Source organism: Scyliorhinus torazame, chromosome 1, assembly GCF_047496885.1.
Source record: "Scyliorhinus torazame isolate Kashiwa2021f chromosome 1, sScyTor2.1, whole genome shotgun sequence".
Taxonomy (NCBI): Eukaryota; Metazoa; Chordata; class Chondrichthyes; order Carcharhiniformes; family Scyliorhinidae; genus Scyliorhinus; species Scyliorhinus torazame.
The window spans coordinates 235,109,605-235,135,091 of NC_092707.1; the positions used below are offsets into that span (position 1 = coordinate 235,109,605).

The 25,487-nt window shown below is 51.4% G+C and overlaps 1 protein-coding gene across 1 annotated transcript in view; it reads right to left on the reverse strand.

Annotated features, from left to right (window-relative positions):
- LOC140419577 (protein unc-93 homolog A-like) overlaps positions 1-25,487 on the reverse strand; it is a 193,758-nt gene that overhangs the window by 81,770 nt on the left and 86,501 nt on the right. The window contains exon 2 of the mRNA XM_072503503.1: positions 24,067-24,248. Within this exon, the coding sequence (XP_072359604.1) occupies positions 24,067-24,248 (182 nt within the window). The remainder of the gene's footprint in view (positions 1-24,066; positions 24,249-25,487) is intronic.

Genomic DNA, 25,487 nt, shown 5'->3' on the forward strand with positions numbered 1-25,487 from the left:
AAAAATATCTGCCTCATCCTTCACCTGTTCTTGTTCTTTTCCAACCATCTGATCAAAAATTGTTGAACTTCAACTTTATCTTCACTCTTTGAATTCTCCTCTTGTCTTAACCTGCGACCTTGTTACTACACAATTTTAAGAGACGGGAGTTAGTCAATCTTTGATGGTAAGAGATGAGGAGTTATGTAGTTTGGGAGGAATATTGCCTCAATAAGTGGTAATATGTGGAATTCAGTGTTCCATTATATATGGTAAGGTTGGAAAGTCCAGTGAAGTGTGGTGAAGTGGTAGTATGAGTAACAGAGAAACTATCTTGTCCAGGAATACAGTTTATCTTGGGTAATGATATAGCTGAATCACAGGTGGGAGTGATGCCTACTGTTGTTGATAAGCCAGTGAAAAATCACACAACTGAAGTGTTGAAGGACGAATATCCTGGGATTTTTCCAGTTTGTGTAGTAACAAGGTCGCAGGTTAAGACAACCTTACCTTATATAATGGAACGCTGCTCTTCTCACCCTGAATGCCACATAATCCCACCTTTTCTGGCAACATTCTTCCCAAACTACATAACTCCTCATCTCTTACCATCAAAGATTGACTATCTCCCGTATCTCTTAAAATTGTGACTTCTTTATCTGCTCCTCCTGATACACATGAGTAAACTTTACCCACACAAGTAAATTCTTTAAAGTGATCTGGCACCTTCTAATCAATCACCTCTTGATCAGGCTGTACAATCTTTTGCATCTTCTTTGCTTCACTTGGGCTTTCCTTTATAACTTTAACAAACCCCACTGGCTTATCCTGTTTTACCATATCAGCCTTCCCCGTGCTTGTCTTCAACACCCAACACTGTGACTTTACATGGCCTAGTTTATTACAGTAAAAACATCTGAAACTTTTCATTTCTCTTCCACCCTCCTGGATTTCTTTTTTAATCTGAGGTTCACTCTCGTTATGATCTCCTATCAGATCCCCTTGACCTTTACCACTTGAGTATTTCTCTTTTCCCCAATTTCAGCACATTTAATCAAAACAAAGTTTATTCCAAGAATTCAGTTAACATTTATATAAATATACACAGTAAGCATTTTTATCAACTACAAACATAAATACCCCCACACAGCTACAGCACTCTAAATATAACCCTTAATAACTTCACTTAACTGTTTCAATCCAGTAACAACATCCATGAACCAGAAAGCCCTTTTCCCAAAACAGTAGGATTGAATTCCTTCCAGAAAACAGTTATCACTTTTAAGTTATCAAGTGATCTGGAGACACCTTTTAACATACAGAGAGAGAAAGACAAGACACAAGTCTTCTCTGTCTGAATCCAGCTTCCAAAATGTGTAAATGAAAGTATAACCCAGAGTCACAGCCAGCTCCCAGTTCAAAAACTAAACTAAAATCCCAGAGCCACAGCCTAGCTCCAACCACACAATGACATCACTGAAGCCATTTGAGGATACAAAACATTTCTTAACCTGTCACATTTGTTATTTTACAAGGCAAGAACATTGCAATAGATTATGGGCATGATTTAATGGCTCGTGACTCCCGACTTGCTGTCGGAAGAGGCTGTGCCTTATGAGATTCCCGACGCTCGAGGCATCTTGCCAGATTCAACTGAACTTCACAAGATGTCAAGATCTGGATGTCTCTCGTGCTGGGCAAGATCCATCTCAGCATTTTTAAATGAGGCATTAGGCGCATTTAAATACGCATGCACCGGATTCTCCCAGCACCTGGGAACTAACGGCAACCCTAGTGAGACCTCACCAGGGCACTGTTTAGTATTGGTTTCCACAAACATAGAACAGACATAATCGCACTGGGGGGGAGGGGGTCTCCCAGGCCATTAGAGATCTCTGGGTGCTCGGGAACAGGGCAGGCTGGCACCCTGGCACACCCTCTGGAACCCAGGCACTTTAGCAATGCCAGCCTGGTACCCTGCCAGGGTGCTCGTGTGCCAGTTTAGCACTGCCAGGGATCGGGCCCGTGGGGGCCGAAGCAGGTGGAGTGAGGGTGTGTTCCTGGGGCTTCCTCCAGGTTGGGAGGGAGGGCGACCTGAAAACTGTGGGGAGGGCAGGAAGGTTGCTGAAAGGCGCCCCGGTCTGCAAGGAGCCTTTCCAGCTCGCCAGCAGGAAATGGCTTTAAGTCCGGCCTTAGCGGAGAGGAGCTCCCTGAGGTCAAAAAAAGAGCAAAGTGCCATTGAATAGCTGGCTGCAGCCACCGAGAAATACCTTGCTAAATTTTCCTGATACCGGACATAGATTTTTTCCGGCTAAATTGCACCCTACATCTATTTAATGGCGCTAATCATTAGACCATAAGACATCGGAGCAGAATTAGGCCACTCGGCCCATCGATTCTGCTCCGCCATTCAATCATGGCTGATATTGTCTCATCCCCATTCTCCTGCCTTCTCCCCATAACCCCTGATCCCCTTATTAATCAAGAACCTATCTATCTCTGCCTTAAAGACACTCAGTGATTTGGCCTCCACAACCATCTGTGGTAAAGAGTTCCACTGATTCACCACCCTCTGGCTGAAGAAATTCCTCCTCATCTCAGCGTTAAAGGATCGTCCCTTTAGTTTGAGATGTTGTCCTCTGGTTCTAGTTTTTCCTACAAGTGGAAACATCCTCTCCACGTCCACTCTATCGTGGCCATTCAGTACCCTGTAAGTTTCAATAAGATCCCCCCCTCATCCTTCTAAACGTCAACGAGTACAGACCCAGAGTCCTCAACTGTTCCTCATACAACAAGTTCTTCATTCCGGGAATCATTCTTGTGAACCTCCCCTGGACCCTTTCCAAGCCAGCACCGTGCAACATCCATTTAGGTGACCCATTCGTACCCATTCAATTTAGTGATGGGTTCAAATCTAGTGTTTGGGCTAGAAAAGATTCTTTTTCAAAATAAACATAAATTATAAAGTTGTGGATTGGCAACCTTAATTGGTAATAACAATGTAGATAGATATGATTAGCATTTCCAACCAACCTTTGTTAGTGTTGGCAATATTTAAATTATTTCCTAAAATTGTAACCTTTTTTTAATATCATAGTTTCACTATTATTTGAACCTTTGATGTGTCAAGGTCAGGTTAATTCATCTTTCTTATTGTTTTGAGTTTCGGAATCGGAGCTCAGCGGGACCTTGCCCAACATTTCGGCTACCTCGATGTCTGAAACTGGCTTCTCCACGGTCGGTATGGCTGAGGCCACAGGCAGCAGCTGGGGCAGAGGTACAAACTTGAGCTGGGGGCAGTTTTGGTCTGAAGCCTCCAGAATCAGGGGCGAAATTCTCCCCCAACGGCGGGATGCCCGCCGACTGGCGCCAAAGCCGGCGCCAATCAGATGGGCATCGCGCCGGCCCAAAGGTGCGGAAGTCTCCGCATCTTTGGCGGCCTAGCCCCAACATTGAGGGGCTAGGCCGACGCCGGAGGGATTTCCGCCCCGCCAGCTGGCGGAAATGGCGTTTGTTGCCCCGCCAGCTGGCGCGGAAATGCGGCGCATGCGCGGGAGCGTCAGCGGCCGCTGTCTGTTTCCCAGCGCATGCGTGGGAGCGTCAGCGGCCGCTGTCAGTTTCCCGCGCATGCGCAGTGGGGAGAGTCTCTTCCGCCTCCGCCATGGTGGAGGCCGTAGCGGAGGCGGAAGGGAAAGAGTGCCCCCACGGCACAGGCCCGCCCACGGATCGGTGGGCCCCGATCGCGGGCCAGGCCACCATGGGGGCAGCCCCCGGGGTCAGATCGCCCCGCGCCCCCCCTCCCAGGACCCCGGAGCCCGCCCACGCCGCCTGGTCCCGCCGGTAAATACCAGGTTTGATTTACGTCAGCGGGACAGGCAATTCCTGGGCGGGACTTTGGCCCATCCGGGCCGGAGAATCCAGCGGGGGGTCCCGCCAACCGGCGCGGCCTGATTCCCGCCCCCGCCCAATCTCCGGGAGCGGAGACTTCGGCGGGGGCGGGATTCACGGCAGCCAACGGCCATTCTCCGACCCGGCGGGGGGTCGGAGAATGACGCCCCAGATCTGGTGTTTCAGGGATGCACCCACAGAGGTGATCCACATTCTGATTCAATTTGCCCCCCCTCCACCCGTGCTCTCGCTCGATAAGAGACTGGTTCTGTCTGGGGTAACACGACGCCTGGATCCATGTAGCGCATTCCCGAGTTGCGGATGTACACTGGATCTCCTACAGGGAAGGGGGGCAAAGACGTACACCGGCCTGCGTCAGCCTCGGATCTATCCTGGCGCTGGCTAGTTTTCCCAGCAATGTCCAGGAGAACCAAACTCAAACACATACGAAGTTGACCACCATCAGTAACTCAACCGGAGGGGCTCCCATCGTGACATGCGGGGTGGTCCGGTAGCAAAAAGGAATCATGCCAACCGAGTCTCCCAGGACCCCAAAGTCTGCTTTCTCATTCTGTTTTTGAACATCTGGACTGCACGCTCCGCTCACCCATTCGGGTGCCAGGTGGTGTGGGGCAGTATGTACATGTTGTATGCCGTTTGCGGTCATGAATGCCCCAAACTCCGCACTCGCGGACGCTGTACCATGTCCGAGACCAGCACTTCTGGTATTCTGTGCGTGCTGAAAGATTGCCGCAGTTTGTTAATTGTGACTCAAGACGTCGTGCTTTGCATTTCATGGACCCCCATCCACTTTGAGTGGGCATCTATGACGATGAGGAACATTGCCCCCTGGAATGGTCCCTCAAAATCTATGTGGAGGTTGGGCCAAGGATGGCCCGGGCTTTCCCATGGGTGGAGCAGCGCCGCCGGTAGCAGCTTCTGGTGCTCCTCACACTGAGTACAACGCTGGGCCACCTTCTCTATAGCAACGTCAAGGACTGGCCACCATACGTAGCTGTGGGCCAGTATCGTCATCTTTGACACCCGGGTGTCTATTGTGGGGGTCCTGCAGGAGTGGTGCATTCCCATGCTCGGGAACCCACCATGTGTATTCCCCACGTGATAACACCGTCCTCGATGCTTAACTCGGGTATCTTGTTAGTGTACGCCTTCATGTGCCCCGGCAAAGTGCAGTTTTGGCCCCTTACTGGATTAAATGCCATACCCGGGACAACTGCAGATCCGTCTGAGTCCATCCCCGGGTGTAGGAAACCGTGACCGGCAAGGAATCCATAAAATGGAGGGTGGCTATCACTTCGTCGAATGCCACCAGTGCAGGCAGTCGGGTGGAAAGAGAGAGGTGTCTCAACGCATCAGTGTGCGGGATCGCAGATCCAGAGCGATGTTCCAATGCATACTCATACTGCTAATAGTAGCGTCCACTGCTGGATCATGGCAGAGGTGATGGGGATAATCACCCGGTCTTCTTTAAAGAATGCCAAGAGGGGCTTATAATTGGTGTAGATGGTGAAAGGATGCCTGTAGATGCACTGATGGAATTTTTTTTACCCCAAACACCATTGCCAAGCCTTACTTCTCAATTTGTGCATACTTTTTTTCCGCATCCACCAATGCCTGCGATGTGAATACTATGGAGCGTTCCGACCCGTCATCCATTCTGTGGGTGAGGGCGGTCCTGATCCCAGGTGGATGCATCGCACATCAGCAACAGCGGCTTGGTTGGGTCAAAGTGAGCCGATAGACGGGAAGAGGATAGCTGCTTCTTCACCGACATGAAAGCTGTCTCCTGGGCCTGTGGCCATTCCCAACGTTGACCTTTATTTAGCAGACAGTGGAGGGGGGCCAAACGGTGGTGAGGTCCAGAATAAACTTGCCATAGTAAATTAGTAAGCCAAAAAATGAGCATAGTTCTGTTGGTCTGATTGGCACTGGGACCAGACGGTTGGCCTGTACTTTTTCCTCCATGGGGTGCAATCTATGGCAATCCACACAATCGCCTAGGTAGGTGACCTTGGGTGTATTTCCCTGTGGAGGCGGATACCCATTTCTTCAAAACGCTGGAGAATCTCAGCCAGGGCTCCCGGTCAGACGATCCAGTGATCAGGACATCACCAAGGTATACCGCCACTCTCGGGAGTCAACACAAGATGTTTTCCATCACCCGCTGGAAGATAGTGCAAGTGAACAAAACCCCAAAAGGAAGCAGGTATAGTCATGTAGCCCCGCTGCGTGTTAATAGTCACAATCGGACCAAAGGCACATGTCTAATTTGGAAAAAGTGAGTCCATCGCTCAGTTTGGTGTATAGGCCCTCAATACAAAGGGTGAGGTAGTGATCCGGATAGGAGACTACCTCGTCACATCTTGACCATCATCTAATGGTCCCCACAGAGGCGGACAGAGCCGTCGGGCTTCATCACCAGCAAGACTGGTGCCACCCAGTCAGGGCATTGGGCATGGCGTATTATCTTCAAATCTTCGAGATGATTCAACTCTGCATCCATATTCGACCGTAATGCACAGGGGACCAGGCCGGGCACGCAAATATCTCGGTTGGGCATTCGGGTTGACACTGACGCGGGCTTCAGCTTCTCTGACGGTGCCCATCCCCTCCTGAAACATGATCGGGGACCTGGCCAGGGCTCCCTCAGGGCCATGTGGGTATATTCATCAAACTCTTTCCCAGTCCAACCTGAGATGGCGCAGCCAGTCACATCCCAACAAACTCGGGCCACTGCCATTTACGACTACCTATGGCAGGTGTACCATCTATCTACCGTATTCAACCAAAACCATGGATGTACCCGCAATTGCCAGCGGTTCACCAGTAGATGTAGCGAAACGGGGGTTGATGTCCCGGAGGGTCACTGTCTGGAGACCAGACGAATATGATCAAAGGTATGGTGGTTGACTGCGGATACCGCCGCACCCCTGTCCATGTGGATGGAATGCCCATTCACTTGCAGTGAAAGCTGAATGGGGCGACCCGAGACAAAGTCACGCAATGCAGGCTGCAATAGACCTCTTCTTCATCACCCATGAAGTGAATCTGCTCCCTGGGGTGGTGGTCGCGCCTAGTGGAGCGACGGGGCGCAGGACCTTGTCTGGGCCTACTGCCCTCCGGGCATGACCAGAAGGAGATGCCAGCTGGACCCTGATAATGTGTGGTTTGGCGGCCAAGGCTCAGCACCGCCATTCCTCTGAGTTCCTGGACCCCTTTTTCTGCGCTCTCACAGGAGATGGCGATTTCCACAGTGCGTTGGAAAGTCAGGTCCGTCACAAACAGCAGTTTCCTTTGCAGTCAGTATCACGGATTCCACATGTGAATCGGTCTTGCAATGACTCGTTGAGCATGGCACAAAATTTGCAGGTTTCGGCTAATAATTTGGGGAGGTGAGCCAGGAAGTCGCTGGTTGATTCCGACTATGTCTGAATGGCCATATGAATCGTTGGACAATTAACGGCAGTTGCAGGTCAAAATGGCTACCAATGCAGCAAACGACCAGGTATCTGGCACATGCAGGTGGGTGAGGCTCTTTATGAGGCTGTATGTGGGCTCACCGCAGGCCGTGTGTCCCTGACAATCCCGTTGGTACGGAACAAATATTGCACGTGCTCGACATACTGCCCCGTCATCGACACCTGCGTGAAATGGTTTCAGTTTACCGATGTGTGGTATTTTGGAGGATGGATGAGAGGCCTCTCTAGGCCGAGATGATGTGGCTCCGGCACGTAGAACCTGGCATCGTCGGCAGCTCCACTTTATTCTCGTCGCCAGTGTAGAATCCGATATAGCAGCATGCATTAACCTAGCAGGTAAGAAACAAATGTTTGGTTTTATTTACGATTTACCAGCTCTCCACTCCCTGAAGGATCTCCCTCCCCGGCCTGATCCCAGGTTGGGGTTTTTATATTAGTGATCTAACCCCCTGTTAAAGCGACCGGTCCAAGCTTGACAGCTTGGCTCAATTACCATGTTAAAATGCCCTCCCCATAATCAGCCGGTGCTCGTCCAGATCCGGGATCTTTCCCAGCATCCACCTCATAAACTCCACGTCATCCCAGTTTTGGGCATAAACATTCACCAAATTCACCAGCATCCCTTCCAACTTCCCACTCACATTACGAACCTCCCCCCCCCAAATCTGCCATAATGTTCCCCACCTCAAACGCCACCCATTTGTTTACCAGCAGCACTACCCCCCTCGTCTTCATGTCCAATCCCGAATGGAAGATCTTCCCTACCCATGCCTTCCTCAACCTTGTCTGATCCCCGATCTTTAAATGCGTCTCTTGTAGAAAACCCACGTCCGCCTTCAAACTCCTCAGGTGCGCGATCACACGTGGCCGTTTGACCAGCCCATTCAGCCCTCTCACATTCCACATGACCAGCCTGGTTGGGGGGCACCCTGCCCCCCCTTCCCTGTTGATCAACCATATCACTTTTTGGCCAGCCCCCGGTCCGTGTCGCAAGACCCTCCAGGCCCACCCTCAGATGTCCACCGCCATCTTCAATTTCTTGCTGCGCCACAGCAGCTGCACCTTGGTCAGCAGCCCCCCTCCCCTCCACCACCCCTCTCCCAAACAAAATAACCCCATTCCCCTCCCCTGCACCAACCACCCGACCACCCCCCACTGTTCTCATTAACTAGCTCGCCCAGCTACCATGGCAGCCCCCTCCCACGGTCTCCAAACCTACCCCCTGCTGATTCCCCTCCTCCCCGCTCGCACTCCCCTACAAAACAAAAAACAAAGAAACAGGAAAAGATGCACCCACCCTTGACGATCCCCAAGCATCCGGCCACCAAACCCAACAAAACATCTCAAAGGAGAAAAGTTCTCCCAACAACCATCAAAGAAGACAAGAAAAACAAACACATCCTCACAGCTCCTCCAAAGTTCAGTGTCCTCCTCCTGCCAGTCTATTGTCCCTCAGAAATTCCATCTCCTCCTTTGGTTTTCCAAAATAATGGTCTCAGTTGTGGAAGGTCACCCAGAGGCGGGCCGGGTACAACATTCCAAACTACATCCCGTTCTTAAAGTGGGCAGCCAGTTTAACCCACTCTCCTCTTCACCGGTCTGTGCCCAGGCCCTGGTATACCCACAACTCATTCCCTTTCCAGGTGCACCTCCTTGTCTGCCTCGCCCATCTCAAAATCTTTTCCTTGCCAAGGAAACGGTGCAGCCGCATCACCATCGCCCTCGCCGGCTAGCTCGCCTGCGGATACCGCATCAGCACCCTGTGAGCCTGGTCAATCTCCAGAGGCGAGTCGAAGGCCCCCCTCCCCTTCAACATTTCCAGCACCATAGCCACATATGTGCCGGCGTCCACTCCCTCACAGCCTTCAGGCATCCCCACGATTCGCAGATTTCGTCTGCTGGAGCGATTCTCCAGGTCCTCCACCTTCTCCTTCAACCGCTTTTGGGTCTCCTGCATCACCCCCATATTGGCCACCAATGAGGACAGCTGCTCCTCGTGCTCTCCCACCGTCTCCTTCACTCTCCGAATCGCCTGGCACTGGGACTCCAGCCTCTGCTCCATGAGGTCAATTCCCGCTTTCAGCGGCTCTACCACCCTGACTAGGTCCTGCTGGGCTTCCATCCTCTGCTGGCAGAACTTCTCATTTAAAAAGTCCACCAGCTGCTCTGTTGACCACTGGCCGGGTAGAAAAGGCCCTTTACCCTACGCCATCTTCACCTGTGGCACACAACGATTCTCCTGCTCCAACTGCTCTCTTCTTTTCAACTCACTTCTGGTCCGTGGATCCATCCACAAGCCCCACCAGTGGAGTCTCGCTTTCTCCAATCACTCCTGCCCCCTTTAAAAAAAAACTTTCACCCTTTGAATGAGGAAAAGGTCTGAAAAATCCGCCTTGGGCGGGAGTTGCCAAATGTGCAGCCACTCACTCCATGGCCACCACTTCACTCCTTACACACACCATCCCAGCCAACAACATGGCAGCAAGGCGTGGGCCACTAATGTTCAGGGGCGCCAAGCTTGAGATGCTGCTGGACGCCGTGAAGCAGAGGCGAGTGACGCTGCACTACAGCCTGCGAAGGAGGCTGCCAGCCACCGTCATTCGCCATGTCTGGCCGCAAATGGCAAAGGCTGTCAGCACCACGAGCAACATCAACAGGACTGGCCAGCAGTGCCAGGAAAAGCTGCACAATCTCCTCAGGGTGAGTAGGCAGCACTGTGTCCCGACACCAACCACCGTCCCACACACCCGTAACCCTACCATCCACCAATAGGGCATCAAAATCCCCTACCCTGCATCAAGTGGCATCACCCATATCGGCCACCATTGCCAGGTGCCCTGGCAATTGAAGCCACCAGCTAGCCAGCCCCTGTGCATTTCTGTCTTCCCCTCCCCAGGAGAAGGCCGCCCATAACCACCGGGAGTGCGAGAAGGGGGACCGCCGGATCTGCGCTCTCTCACTGCGGCAGAATAGAGGGCCTTGGGCAGTGCAGTCGCTGGGGTGGAGATCGGTGTCGGGCGAGGAAGTGAGTTGCAACTCCCCCCCAACACTCCCCCCACATCCACATCACCCTCACCCCACACCACCCTCACACCACCATCACCCCTACACTACCCCCTCACATTCGTTCCACACAGCCCCGCCACCTCCCCCACCCCCCCCCACCACCCAGCCCATGGCTAATCATGCGTCTTGTCTTGTGTCTTGCAGGAGCTGCTGGTAATGGCGTGGGCCCTTCTGGTATCCCCTGCTCACAGCTGCAGCCAGAGACCCAGGTGCTGAGCGGCGACGAGGAAACTGAAACAGATGGGAGCCACATACTCGAGACCCAGGACACCCCGGAGCTCAAGTCTAATGATGACACAGATTTCCCGTCACAGCTGTCTGCAACACATTCCACCATCGGGCCTGGTTCAGGGACGCAGTTCAGCCAACGCTCACCGCTCCCATGTCCGTGCCCCCGACCAGTGTCCCCGACCAGTGTCCCCGACCAGTGCCCCCCCCCCCCCCCCCGCCCCCCCCCCCACCGCCCAGTCAATGAACCTGGAGGCGATCAGAGCATCCCTTGCACATTGGCCCTGGCACAAACGTTGTGTGGCCTCCTGTGTCTGTTGGGGCCCCATGTCCTGCCATTCTTGCCTTCCCCCGCATCCTCCTCATCGGACGAAGACTGGTGTTCATCCTTATCCTGTAGCATGTCACCCCTCTGCTGCATGATGTGTGGAGGCCACAGCAGGCCGCCATGATGTGAGTGACTGTCCCAGCGCCAAACTGGAGGGGCAGTCCCGAACGGTCCAGACACTTGAACCGCATTTCAGGAGGCCAAAGCACCACGCGATCATGCTCCTGGTCATGGAATGGACGTCATTTTAGCTGGTCTCTGCATCGGCCTGTGGCCTCCAGATAAGCATCATCAGTCAGAACTGCAGCGACTGCTGTTGCCCAGGAGTCAACCCTCAGCTGGGGGTGTGCCTCAAAGAGGCCGGGAATCATCGAGTGTGCCAGTATGAAGGTGTTGAGCACACTGCCTGGGTATCGGGCACAGACGTGCATGATGAGCATTTGATAGTCACACACTTTCATCGAGTGGAACCCCTTTCAGTTTGTGTAGAGCGGCCTGTCATCTGCAGGTGCTCGTAGGGCGACATGCATCCCGGCGATCACCCCCTGGACCCGGGGCATCTCGGCGATGGTGGTGAACCCAAATGCCCGGGCACCCTGGTGGGCTTGGTCCACATTGAAATGGATGTATTGTGCTGACTATGCATATAGGGCCTCTGTGACAGCACGGATGCACCTGTGCACCGAGCTGTGTCAGATCCCGGTCAGAACCCCAGTTAGCACCTGAAAGGAGTGGGTGTCCTCCCCCATTCTCCCACGGTGCCATTCCACCATGATCTGGCAGATATGTCACACTGTCCCTCTGCTCATCCGGAGTCATCGACGGCATGCTCGGTTCACCAGGTCCTCGAATGACAGGGGCTGCCGGTATAGACGGGGCCGCATGTGGCGCCTCCTTTGCACCTCCTCCCCCTCCTCAGCCTGTTAGGCAGCCGGCTCTCCATCCTGGCCGGCTGCCTCCTGTTCCTCTGGGGCAGGTTCCGCTGCTGTAGCTTCCTCCTCCTTGAGCAGCTCCAGCTCGTTCAGCCGCAGTGCATCCCCAGGGCTGCGGCGAACAGAAGGAAGGCCACCATTGCTGGTCCTATTCCAATATCCATTGTCTGCAGGGGGTGAAAGGCCGACAATTTAGCATGGTGCGTACCCACTGCCCAACCAGGTCCAACGGGCTGCATATTGGCACCGGTTGGCACTGCAGACTCTGCTCCAGCATGTCCCCCCTCCCCCATCCTCTCATCCAGGGCCCCGTCAGTGCCCCACACCTTGGTGGCCTCTGGCTGTGGCGCCCGTCCCTGCTGCCAGGTGTACCATCAGCTGCCAGAGCCAGCGGTACACTCCACAGCCCCCATCCGGCACCCCCCTGAAGGGACTACTATGGGCATTGCCCTCGAGTGGGCCATGTAAAGCCCTGCGGCAGGTGGCGGCCAGTTGGGAGGGTGGTATTGCGGAGGGTGGGATGCAGGGGAGGTGGGGTAGATGGTGGGGGCAGGGGTACCGGGGTGGGGAGTAGAGGGTGGGGGCTGGGGTGTGGGGGGTGATGCCACCCATATGGCCAGTGTCAATCTACAGAACCAGGGACCGAGGTGGGTGGTAAGTGGGGTGTGCAGCAAGATGGCTGCCTTGCAGACCGCAGCAATGGCAGTCCGTGCCTGGACACTGCTCCAGTCCCGTGGGGGGTCACTTCGGCTGCACGGCCCGTCCCCTTGTCACTCCTGTTTCTTGATTTTAAAAGCATAAGTGAACCTCACCATCGGGAATTTCCCCCCAGTGCAGGCAGAGAATCGCAGAGGTCCCAGAGAACACTGGGTCAGGCTCGCTAATGATATGCCAACGCTGTTTATTGTATGTGCGGAGTGGAATGCATTGACGCCGCTGTCGAGGCACCGGAGAGTTGCGAAGCTGGCACCCGCCATGATTTTGGCGTCATATCCGATTCTTCGCTCAATCGCGTTTTCCGATTCCGGCGTCGGCCGACGGAGAACCCCACCCCTTATCTTTTACTTTAACTTTTTGTTTTTCATCCTTCTTCTCCCCTCTGTGTTTGTCTGTCTTGTGTGTAGAGGGTGAGATAAAAGTGGGGGGTGTCATAATTTACACCTATGTATACAATGGAGTGCAGACAGGCAGTGATTGACACACAGGATGACCAGTAAGCACACAAAACAGAGCAGCCAATCACCAGAAGGACACAACCACTATAAAGCCAGAGGGCACTAGTTTTCCCGCTCTCTCAGGACCCAGCCTCTGAGACAGTCAGTTAGTGAGCTGGCCAGTGCAAACACTATGTGGTAGCTAGTAAGTCTGGTCAGGCTAGTGTCAGGTCTTCTGTCAAGTCAGCATAGTGTCAACCCACAGTTGAACATGTATAATAGTTTAAATGTTAAATAAAATCGTGTTGCATCTTATCAAGTGTTGGAGGTCTGTCTCTCGCTACACTGCTTCAAGTGCAGTCCACATCGACCCAGCCTACCCAACACATCATGGTACCAGTGAGTGATGCTGAAAATTGACGGACCTACCTTGAGTGAATCAGTGTTGACCAGCAAACAGCCATCCGGTGACATGGAAAACGTCCGCCCTCCTCCGCAGCTCCGCATCGCCGGCAACCTCGGTGCAAATTGGAAGATCTTCAAACAAAAGTTCCAACTCTATCTAGAAGCCAGCGACCTCGAGGCCGCATCGGACGCCAGGAAGATCACACTATTCCTCTCCACAGCCGGGGACCACGCCATCCACATCTACAACTCCCTTACATTCGCTGAAGGAGAAGACAAGACAAAATTTAAAACAGTCCTACTGAAGTTCGACAGCCACTGCGACATTGAGGTGAATGAGAGCTTTGAACGGTACGTTTCCCAGCAGAGGCTTCAGGGTAAGGATGAACCTTTTCAATCCTTTCTGACCCATCTCCGCATCCTAGCGCAGTCATGTAACTATGACTCGACCACTGATACCATGATCCGGGATCAAATTGTTTTCGGGGTCCACTCCGATTCCCTTCGCCAGCAGCTCCTGAAAGTCAAGCAGCTCACCCTCACCATCGCCTTCGAAACGTGCATTCTCCACGAACATGCTAACAATCGGTACTCCCACATCAGGGCGGCAGAAACGGCAAAGCCAACCTCCCACGAGGCGGAACACGTGCAGGCCATCGCACAAAGGCAGGGTCTAAGTATCGACGAGAGTGGCCATTCCGCGTGCTTTTCCCGGGCCCCTGCGCATGCACGCCACGACCGAGGGGACGGCGAGACCAACGACCAGACTGCGCAGGTCGGTACGTCATTCGACCGCACTGCGCATGCGCGAAGGCGCACGGAACGCGCTGACATTGGCATCATGACGTGTCCGAATTGTGGCTCCACCCATTTAAAGCGGCAATGTGCGGCAAAATCGGTGTCGACAGTGTGGCAAGCTTGGCCACTACGCAGCCCTTTGCAGATCTGCTCCCTTGCCCAGCATCCAGCGATCCCAGCCGCGGCGCAGAAGCATCCGTTCAATACAGCAGGCCATGCCAGACTCCGACCCCGACAGCCCAACAGATCCTGATGCTGCGTGCCTCAAATCTCCATACTGGGTGGGCATCATTACGAAGCATGCGCTGCCTTTCTCCAAGACAGCGAAGCACCTCCCGATCCTCAGCGTGGATCCCGACAATGAGTGGTGTGCTGTCCTCACAGTCAACAAGGCTTATATCCAGTTCAAACTGGACACCGGCGCATTGGCGAACCTCATCTCCAAATCCGATCTCGACACCATCCGCGTCAGACCAAGCATTCTTCCACCGGCCTGCCAGCTCCTTGACTACAATGGCAATGCCATAGCTGCCAGTGGCTCATGCCAACTCGGAGTTTCCAATAAGTCATTTAGAGCGACACTGTGATTCGGGCCTGCAAACTCCTGAACATGGTTCAGCGAGTCCACACCATGTCATCCTCACAGGCAACGGCCTCACCTGATGACATCATCACGCAGTACCACAGCGTGTTCGACAGAATGGGCACACTCCCATACCGATACAAAATCCTGCTCAAACAAAACGCCACCCCTGTGATCCACGCACCACGTCTGGTGCCGGCTCCCCTCAAGGACCGCCTCAAACAGCAGTTACAGGACCTCCAGGACTAGGGCATCATATCAAAGGTCACAAATCCCACGGACTGGGTCAGCTCCATGGTCTGCGTCAAGAAGCCGTCGGGAGCTTCTAATCTGCATCGACCCTGTAGCCACCTAAAATGGCTGATTCCCGATTAATTTGGCCAAAACACGCTATAAAATGGCTAACCGAAAAGGCTGATGGGAAAAGCAGCCACCAGGGCACAAACGGACAGCTGCAGACAGAATAGCGTATTCGGCTCTGGGGAAGTCGGCCCAGATCGATACCTGCGACCATTAGCAGCACATCGACCCAGACATCTGCAGTTTAATCGGCTATCCCCGGGAACAATTGGAACATATTAGCAATTGAATGCCGGGCCAGACCTCTCGGCGCCAGCAGTGGCCGAGACAAAGACAGGTGAACGACCACCCCCCGATCAAGGAATCGCCCCATTATTGGAGCATATCGAACCCAGTGATTGGGAACAAGTCCAATCACTTGGGACTCAGGGTCAATGTCTGCCCCGAGAGGCGGGAAGCCCCTGGGCCCGATAAAAATAGGGGCCAAGTTCAGATCGACCCTTCTCTCCCTTCTTCTCCTGCTCGCAACCTTCGCAAGAAACATCGACCAGCAACCGTAAGTTTGACTCCAGCGATCGCTACCCGATCGAGACTCCTAGCCATCGACCTGTATCAGCCTTTTGAATCCCGCAGGCCAGACCCAATTCGATAAGCCATTCGTTTCCCTGACCTGGTGGGCCATTTCCAAAAGTTAAGTATTGGCCAGTAGTGGTAGGTAGTGATATAGAAAGTAGGATTATTGTGTAAGTATTTATTGCTGTACATAATAAATGACCGTTGATTTTAATCTTACTAAGTGGTGTGCTGTCTTATTAATCGTAACGCGTGCTTGAACCACGTGGTGGTATCAGAAAGATACCTGGCGACTCGTGAGCAAAGGTGACAGAATTAGAGCTAATAAAACTAAGGCTAAGAAGAGCAACAACCCCAAGGATTTAAATCGCAACATCATGAGGGAACATTACCCGATACCAAAACGAGAGGAGTTGACCAGCGAGATGGCTCATGCCAAACTCTTTACAAAGCTGGACGCCTCCAAGGGGTTCTGGCAAATACAGCTGGATGCATCCAGTCGCAAGCTGTGCACATTCACTACCCCGTTCGGTCGCTACTGCTACAACCGGATGCCTTTTGGCATCATCTCTGCTTCAGAGGTATTTCACCGTATAGAACATAGAACATAGAACATAGAAAATACAGCACAGAACAGGCCCTTCGGCCCACGATGTTGTGCCGAACCTTTGTCCTAGATTAATCATAGATTATCATTGAATTTACAGTGCAGAAGGAGGCCATTCGGCCCTTTGAGTCTGCATCGGCTCTTGGAAAGAGCACCATACCCAAACTCAACACCTCCACCCAACACCAAGGGCAATTTGGACATTAAGGGCAATTTATCATTGGCCAGTTCACCTAACCCGCACATCTTTGGACTGTGGGAGGAAACCGGAGCACCCGGAGGAAACCCACGCAGACACGGGGAGAACGTGCAGACTCCGCACAGACAATGACCCAAGCCGGAATCGAACCTGGGACCATGGAGCTGTGAAGCAATTGTGCTATCCACAATGCTACCGTGCTGCCCTTAAGAACAAATAAATCTACACTATATCATTTTACCGTCATCCATGTACCTATCCAATAGCTGCTTGAAGGTCCCTAATGTTTCCGACTCAACTACTTCCACAGGCAGTGCATTCCATGCCCCCACTACTCTCTGGGTAAAGAACCTACCTCTGATATCCCTCCTATATCTTCCACCTTTCACCTTAAATTTATGTCCCCTTGTAATGGTGTGTTCCACCCGGGGAAAAAGTCTCTGACTGTCTACTCTATCTATTCCCCTGATCATCTTATAAACCTCTATCAAGTCGCCCCTCATCCTTCTCCGCTCTAATGAGAAAAGGCCTAGCACCCTCAACCTTTCCTCGTAAGACCTACTCTCCATTCCAGGCAACATCCTGGTAAATCTTCTTTGCACCTTTTCCAGAGCTTCCACATCCTTCCTAAAATGAGGCGACCAGAACTGTACACAGTACTCCAAATGTGGCCTTACCAAAGTTTTGTACAGCTGCATCATCACCTCACGGCTCTTAAATTCAATCCCTCTGTTAATGAACGCGAGCACACCATAGGCCTTCTTCGCAGCTCTATCCACTTGAGTGGCAACTTTCAAAGATGTATGAACATAGACCCCAAGATCTCTCTGCTCCTCCACATTGCCAAGAACTCTACCGTTAACCCTATATTCCGCATTCATATTTGTCCTTCCAAAATGGACAACCTCACACTTTTCAGGGTTAAACTCCATCTGCCACTTCTCAGCCCAGCTCTGCATCCTATCTATGTCTCTTTGCAGCCGACAACAGCCCTCCTTACTATCCACAACTCCACCAATCTTCGTATCGTCTGCAAATTTACTGACCCACCCTTCAACTCCCTCATCCAAGTCATTAATGAAAATCACAAACAGCAGAGGACCCAGAACTGATCCCTGCGGTACGCCACTGGTAACTGGGATCCAGGCTGAATATTTGCCATCCACCACCACTCTCTGACTTCTATCGGTTAGCCAGTTCGTTATCCAACTGGCCAAATTTCCCACTATCCCATGCCTCCTTACTTTCTGCATAAGCCTACCATGGGGAACTTTATCAAATGCCTTACTAAAATCCATGTACACTACTTCCACTGCTTTACCTTCATCCACATGCTTGGTCACCTCCTCAAAGAATTCAATAAGATTTGTAAGGCAAGACCTACCCCTCACAAATCCGTGCTGACTATCCCTAATCAAGCAGTGTCTTTCCAGATGCTCAGAAATCCTATCCTTCAGTACCCTTTCCATTACTTTGCCTACCACCGAAGTAAGACTAACTGGCCTGTAATTCCCAGGGTTATCCCTAGTTCCTTTTTTGAACAGGGGCACGACATTCGCCACTCTCCAATCCCCTGGTACCACCCCTGTTGACAGTGAGGACGAAAAGATCATTGCCAACGGCTCTGCAATTTCATCTCTTGCTTCCCATAGAATCCTTGGATATATCCCGCATCATGGAACAGATGATGGAGGGTATCGAGGGGGTGGGCGTGTATGTTGACGATGTCATAATCTGGTCCACAACTCCTCAAGAACACATCGATTGCCTCAAGCAGGTATTCCACAGAATCCATGAGCATGGCCTCCGACTCAACAGAGCCAAGTGCTCATTCGGTCAATCAGAAATCAAATTCCTTGGTGACCACATCTTGCAGCAAGGCGTGCAGCCAGATGCTGACAAGGTCTCGGCGATCAACGCCATGAAGACCCCAGAGGGCAAAAGGCGGTCCTCCGCTTTCTAGGGATGGTCAACTTCCTCGGGAAGTTCATTCCCAACATGGCAGCACACACCACAGCCCTCCGCCATCTCGTCAAAAAGTCAACGGAATTCCAATGGCTGCCCGCTCATGAGAACGAATGGTGTGAGCTGAGGGCAAAACTCACCACTGCCCCGGTTCTGGCGTTCTTTGACCCTACCAAAGAGACCAAAATATCCACTGACGCGAGCCAGGACGGTATTGGGGCGGTGTTCCTCCAATGGGATGACTCCTCATGGGCCCCAGTTGCGTATGCCTCCAGAGCCATGACACCCACTAAGCAACTGTACGCTCAGATCAAGAAGGAATCCCTGGGCCTCCTAATGGGAATCGACAAAATTCACGACTATGTGTATGGCCTCCCAAAATTCACGGTTGAGACGGACCACAGGCCACTAGTCCACATAATCCAGAATGATTTGAATAACATGACGCCTCGGTTACAACAAATTCTTCTCAAGCTACGCCGCTCTGACTTTGAACTTGTCTACACACCAGGCAAAGAACTCATTGTTGCAGATGCCCTTTCTAGGTCTATCACCACACTGTGTGAACAAACTGACTTTGTCTGCCAAATCGATGCACAGCTGCAATTGCGTGCCTCCAACATTCCGGCCACTGATGAGAGGGTCATCCAAATTCGTGAGGAAATGGCCAAGGATCCTCTGCTACAGCGTGTGATGCAGCACCTCACGAATGGCTGGCAGAAGGGACAGGATCCCCAGTTTTACAACGTCAAGGACGACCTGACGGTGGTGGACGGCATCCTCATGAAGCTCGATAGGATTGTGATTCCACAGAGCATGCGAGCTATGGTGCTCGGCCAACTCCATGAGGGTCACCTGGGGGTCGCGAAATGTCGACGCAGAGCTCGAGAGGCAGTCTATTGTCCGGCCAACACGGTCCTCAACTGCCCCACCTGTCAGAAATTTCAGCCAGCTCAACCCAAAGAAACTCTGCAGCAACATGAGATTGTGACCTTCCCATGGTCCAAAGTCAGTGTCGATCTTTTCCACGCCAAGGGGTGTGACTATGTCCTCATGGTCGACTACTTCTCCAATTGCCCTGAAGTGGTGAAACTGTCCAACCTCACGTCGTAGGCGGTGATTAAAGCATGCAAAGAAACGTTTGCCAGGCAGGGGATACTGCTCACAGTGATGAGTGACGACGGTCCCTGTTTTTACAGCCAGGAATGGTCTGATTTTGCCCACCTATACAACTTTTGTCACATAACCTTCAGCCCCCACTACCCGCAGTCAAACAGGAAGGCCGAAATAGGGGTCCATATCGTCAAGAGATTACTATGCAAGGCTGCAGACTCAGGCTCCGACTTCAACCTGGCACTGCTGGCACACAGAGCATCCCCGCTGTCCACTGGGTTGTCTCCAGCGCAGATGCTCATGAATCGCACTCTGCGAACCATGGTTGCAGCCATCCACCTCAGACCTTGACCACCTCAAGGTCATACAAATGATGCAGCAGTCTCGGGCCCAACAGAAATCAGCATACGACGCTCATGCCACGGATCTCCCCGAGCTGGTCCCAACTGATCGTGTTCGTGTGCAGTTGCCTGACGGCGGCTGGTCCGCCACAGCTGTGGTGGTCAAGCAAGTGGCCCCGAGATCGTTCCTCGGCCACATGGCTGATGGCTTCTTCCTACGACGCAACAGACGGGCGCTGCGCAGAGTTCCATGCCCGCCACCTAACCATGATGTCCCGCCTCACATAATGCTTCCTCCGGACATGCCCTACCACGAGGCCACCAATCTACCAGCAATCCTGCTGACCTCTGCGACCACTGCATTGGCGGCGGTCCCGTCTATCCAAGTGCAGGCGGCCCCTGATCCACCCTTGAGGCGGTCAACCAGAATTTGTCGCCCGCCGCAGAGACTAAACTTATAGACTGAACCTTTGCACAACTATGTTACCTTATCGTTTTGACATCTGTAAATATCGTTGTTACCGTTTCATCTGCCCTATATCTGTACTAGCGACACCTTCCTGTGTACATAAGGTCATTTTAGCACATTCTGTATATAGTCACGCACATATACACATCCACACGCACATGCACCTTACTATTTATTATCTCAACGCATGCAATACAGAAAAAAAAAGGAGGGGAGATGTCATAAATCTATGTATACAATGGAGTGCAGACAGGCAGTGATTAACACACAGGATGACCAGTAAGCACACAGAACAGAGCAGCCAATCACCAGACAGGACACGGCCACGGTAAAGCCAGAGAGCACCAGTTTTCCCGCTCTCTCGGGACCCAGCCTCTGAGACAGTCAGAGTTAGTGAGCTGGCCAGTGCAAACACCATGTGGTAGCTAGTAAGTCTGGTTAGGCTAGTGTCAGGTCTTCTGTCAAGTCAGCATAGTGTCAACCCACAGTTGAACATGTATAATAGTTTAGATGTTAAATAAAATCGTGTTGCATCTTATCAAGTGTTGGAGGTCTGTCTCTTGCTACACCACATCAAGTGCAGTCCACATCGACCCAGCCTACCCAACACATCGGGGGAGGGTGGGGGGGGAAAGAAATTGGATAATATTTAACTAGCTGTATTTGCTGCATATTTAATTATAGTTATTGTTAGTAATTAACTTAATTGTGCTTAAATTTACAAACCTGGTGACTGTAGTTATTCGGCAGCTAAGGGCCAAAGACTTTGGTGGGTTTTCCGAGGAATATTTATTCATTTCAATTGCGTTGCGACTCCGGGTCAAGTGGGGCTGGAATTGACCATGCACGAGCCCAGGGGACTGTAACAGAACTGACAAACATCTCCAGATTTGTCCAGACACCTGAAGTGCATCACAACATGTCAATGACTCCATCACACTTCTGGCAATCTCATGGCATTTACTGTATCCCTCTTGTACCTCATTCCTCAGGTTTCTGAGCGGTGTCATCAGCCAGTTCCAAAAGAGACGATGAAAGCCAACATGACTCCCTTAGAGGCTGGAATAGGAGAAATTATAATGCAGAATAAGGGAATAGAAGAGGCATGGAACAAGTATTTTGCGTCTGTCTTTGCAATAAATAAAAACTCCAACGTCCCCAGAAATAATGGGAAACCAAGTAATCAATATTTGCAAAGAAAACATTCCGGAGAATTAATGGGACTAAAACAGATAAATCCTCTGCACCTGATAGCCTACTTTCTCGAGACCCTGGTCGGGATTCTCCGATCGGTGACACCAAAATCGCATTCGCCAATTGGCTCGAGAATCCCCGTTTATGCCGGAATCGGGGAAAAGACGTTTTTGCAATGCTCCGCCCCCTCAAAAACGGCGTATGCCATATGGACGGCCTCAGGACGTCAACTGATGTCCTCCCCCGATGGACTGAGTCCCCGACGACGTGGGACACTTATGCTCACACCGTCCTGGGACCTCGTGTTGCGACTGCGGAATGAGTCCAGCGCCGCCACTCGGGGGAGGGGGGGGGTGTCGTTCCGCTGGCAGAGGGACCTTTGCAGGGAGCTGGGGGGACTGGTGGGGGGTGGTTTTGGGGCTGCGAGGCTGGTCACAGGGGGGCAGGCCGGGTCTGTGCGTGGCCAGCGCCATGTTGCACGGCACGGCCGCCGCAGGCTGCCACCGTGCGCATGCGCGGCCACAACCCGGCCATTCTGCAGCCGTATCCGCAGGTAAAGCCGGGGGCTTTACGCTGCGCGGCTGCTAGCCCCCACCGGGCGGAGGATCGGTGCAGGGGTGGCGCCGACTTTATGGTTGTCAGACCAGACGGATCCTGCGAACATAGCCGGAGAATCCAGCCCCTTTCCTCAGAGACGGCTGCCGACAAGTGAGTGGACTGGTTGTGATCTTCCAGAATTCTGTTGATTCTGGAATAGTCCCAGTTCATTGGAAGGTACCAAATGTAACACCACGATTCAAGAAAGGTGGGAGTTATCAATAAAATGATGGAAATATATTAAGAAAGTGATAACAGGGCATGTAGAAAATCATTCTATGATTGGGTAGAATCAGCATGGTTCTCTTAAAGATTTTGCAAATCTTTTGAGGATGTAATTAGCAAGTGAGGTAAGGGGAAGCAGCGGATGTAACTGTATTTGGATTTGCAGAAAACATTCGATAAGCTGCCAATTAAAGTTGATTGCACATGATAAGGCTTATGAGGTTGGGAGTTATATGACATTCCTGAAGGCTGCAAATTACTGCTAAAACCTGACATGTAACACTGACCCTCGTGAGATACTAGTGTTCTGACATGTCACGGAAATGTATGCTCTGGCTTGGATTTTCCAACTCCCCCTCTAATGGCAGGTTTTTCCATGGCAGATGCGGCGAGATATTGACTGCCAATGGGATTTTCTGGCCTCACCAAAGCCTACGACTTTTGCGTTGCTCCACTGCCGGGGAATCTGCCTCGAGGGGTCAATTTTGGCAAAATCAAAAGATCCTGTCAATGGGAGGGGCTGGAAGATCCTGCCCTCTGTAATCCTGTCTGCCAAGTAAATCCTTCTGAGCTGCTGATTGCTGATTCCTTCTCTTCTGGAGCTGCAGGTCTCTGATTTGCAGGTTTTTGCTGTTACAGATTTGTTGCTCTCAATGCTCTAGTGGTTAACTTGGTCCTCATCTGAGGACCAACGTAGCACAATGAAAGAGCCACTTGACATGACTGATCAGTTTGCAAGTGCAAACAGATTATTGAGCCTCCAACATATATATATGACACCATCAAAGTATGTAAAGTAACATCCAGCTAAGTACTGTGAATCATTCCTTTCACACAAGCACGTAAGAAAACAAGTACAAGTAGTCCATTGATATATTTCCCAATTACTTCAGCATCTCAATTGTTACTTTCTATAGAATCCTACAGTGCAGAAGGGGACCATTTGGCCCATCGAGTCTGCATCGACCCCCCCAGGCCCACTTTCCCGCCCTATCCCCGTAACCCAGCACATCTTTGGGAACCGAGGGGAAATATAACTTGGCCAGTCCACCTAACCTGCACATCTTTGGACTGTGGGATGAAACCGAAGTCCCCGGAGGAAACCCACGCAGACACAGGGAGAATGTGCAAACTCCACCCAGTCACCCAAGGTTGGAATTGAACCCGGGTCCCCGGGGCCACGAGGCAGCAGTGCTAACCATTGTGTCACTGTGCCGCCCTTTGTTTTCACTGGCAAGTCCCAGGAAGCCCAGAAAACTCGTGCAGAAATAGTTAAACTCTAAATATGGCTGGTCATCATATTGAAACTGACAACCTGTCTCCTGAGGAAATTGCTTGCACGCAGCCTAACACACTAAGTTAAATGTGGAAGTGAGAGTGTTGGAGCCGGATTCCTGATGCACTTGCATATTCGTGGGATTTCACCCCCACCTACATCTCAATCCACACACACAACCTTCCCATTAAAATCCTTCCCCTTCGAGAGTTGAATCCCTTCTTATTGATGCAGATGGTGGCATTGATCAAGGGATGCAATGGCCGCTCGTGTGCAGTCCATTACTCCTTCAATCTCGGCGATTCCGACCATTTTGTAAAATTGTATGAAGATTTTATATTATTACCAGCTTGGATAAAAATTGCCAATTGAAAATGAAACGTAGCAACACATGGAGATAACAATGGTCCATTTACAGCCAAGGTACTTTATCATCAGAGGTGGAAGGAACATTGATGAGAGGATAAGAGCTGCATAGATGACACTTAACGAGGCCAGGCCGAGGCCTTGATCACTGTTCAGGCTGCTCTGCAAAACAGTAACAAAACAAGAGGTGAGATAAATCACATCATGCAAACGTAAGTAACAAAATGCAAATTAAAGACACTCAGGCACTACGTAAAGCAAGTCACATCAGGTTTGCTTATTTAATAATAAAAAAAAGAAAGCACAGAACCACAAAACACTATTCCGGCTGTCGTATCTGCTTTATCCAGACAACTTGAAAACAATCCACCAAATAAATTATGTTCTATGAAAGGTTGAAGTTGGAGATTTAATCAGGGAAAGTTGTGTTATGTGGCACTCTGAATTAATATGTGAGATTCTGCTCGCTGAGGTGTACATTCACAGAAAAGCCTGCAAGAGATAATGGGCCGATCAGACAGGCTGGCAGAAGTGCTAACAAAAAGCATGTCAACGTTTTGCTTCCTATTGATAAGACTACAGCGAGTTATCGAATGTTCAAATAGCAATTAACTGATGTGTGTGGTTAAATGGTGTCGGGTAGCTTTATTTAAAAGAGGAAGCTCTATATTCACAAATAATCCCAAGCAATTTGTTTCAGAATGTACTGCCCATGAGATTATCTGTATGATATTTGAAATCACCCTGGGTTGTAGATATCCTGACAAACGTACATCAGGACCAGATGGAAGCTGAATGCTTTAAATTTTCACCAAAAAAATCATCTGGGGTACAGCACTGAGTTTTTAAAAAATTAATTTACGGGATGTGGGCATCGCTGGTTAGGCCAGCATTTATTGCTCATCCCAAGTTGTCCTTCAGAAGGTGGTGGTGAGTTGCCTTCTTGAACCGCTGCAATCCTTGAGGTGTAGGTACACCCACTGTGCTGTAAGGAGGGAGTTCCAGGATGTTGCCCCGGCGACAGTGAAGGAACGGTGATATATTTCCAAGTCAGGGTGGTGAGTGACTTGGAGGGGAACCTCCATGTGGTGGGCTACCCAGGTATCTGCTGCTCTTGTCCTTCTACATGGTAGTGTTCGTGGGTTTGGAAGGTTCTGTCTGAGGAACTTTGGTGAGTTACTGCAGTGCATCATGTAGATGGTACACACGGCTGCCACTGTTCGTCAGTGCTGGAAGGTTTGAATGTTTGTGGAAGGGGGAGCAATCAAGCGGGCTGCTTTGTTCTGAATGGTGTCGAGCTTCTTGAGTATAGGAGCTGTACTCATCCAGGCAAGTGGAAAATATTCCCTTGCACTGCTGACTTGTGCCTTGTAGATAGTGGACAGGTTTTGGGGAGTAGAA